At 53.2% G+C, this 1,080-nt stretch overlaps 1 protein-coding gene across 1 annotated transcript in view; it reads left to right on the plus strand.

Moving 5' to 3' along the window:
• The first annotated feature begins 622 nt into the window (after positions 1-622).
• The window catches only part of TAL1 (TAL bHLH transcription factor 1, erythroid differentiation factor), a 7,621-nt gene continuing 7,163 nt past the window's right edge, over positions 623-1,080 (plus strand). Inside the window, exon 1 of the mRNA XM_029959756.1 lies at positions 623-663. Within this exon, the coding sequence (XP_029815616.1) occupies positions 623-663 (41 nt within the window). The remainder of the gene's footprint in view (positions 664-1,080) is intronic.

Here is a 1,080-nt window from a genome sequence, read left to right on the forward strand (position 1 = left end):
CAGGGGCCGCCCCGGGGTGCTGTTCCCTCCTTCTCTCTCCCCTGCACCCTTCTCTCTCCACTGATCTTTAGCAATCCGGACCCACGAGATCCACCCTCTCCTCTTTTTCTCCCTCCCTTCTCTTCCTCCCAGGATTTAGCAGTTTTATCCCGATGCGGGTGTCCTTCCTCTCTGTAAAGTCGTAAGTACCTTGAGGTGGGAGGAGTAAATTCAGCCTGACACTGAGAGCGCTTTTGTTGAAACAGGAGAGACTTGCGGTGTCCCTACTTAAATATGACACATGTGAGTAATCTCTTCCTATACAATATCGGAATAGGCAATTAGATTTTTCTTTCTAGAGGGTTGGAGGGAAGGCAGGGAGCTTGTGCTTTATGTCGGGTGGCTGGGGTTTTTTTTATTTTTCAGAGAGATGGTGAGATATGGCAAAAAAATGGGATTTCTCTCGCAATTCAGCCCATCAAAAACGGGGAAAAAATTACCCAAGGCAAAGGAGCGAGAAGGATGGGCGGCAGCTCCCTGCTCCGTGAAGCTCCCTATTTATATGGGGAAAAAATAAACCAACCAAACAAACAAACGAACAAAACCTCTGAAAGCGAACGAGGGGATATGTGGGAGAAAAAGCATGGCAATAATCTCCATATCGCTGCCTGCCCTCGGCACGAGGTGCCCTGTCGCGACAGTATTCGTTCTATGGGAGAAAGGGGACAATGCTGTGTGCGTCCGCGGCCGGGCCCCTTCCTCCTTCCTGCTGTAGTGAATGCGCGGGGGGATTGGCTCCGTTAGGGGCTGGTTTAACCCCGTCTCCCCCAAAAAGTGGTTTCGGGTATATTTCGCTGTTATACGAATAATAATAACAGTAAAAACTAGACACGGGAGGAAAAGGGGCCACTCTTGAGGCTGAGGCCGCTGCCGGCAGGCCGGGCCGCGGTCGGGCTGACTCCGCAGGTCGGCAAACACCGCCGGGGCCCCCGATGTGGAGAGAAGTACCCCGCAAAAAAGCGGGGGCGCGCGCTGTGCCTCCTCCATCATTTGGCCGCATAATTTAACTCGGTGCGCCGGGCGCTGGCCGAGCCCTTCTCG

This window comes from Manacus vitellinus, unplaced genomic scaffold (genome assembly GCF_001715985.3).
Source record: "Manacus vitellinus isolate BGI_N305 unplaced genomic scaffold, ASM171598v3 scaffold_21_pilon, whole genome shotgun sequence".
Lineage (NCBI taxonomy): Eukaryota > Metazoa > Chordata > Aves > Passeriformes > Pipridae > Manacus > Manacus vitellinus.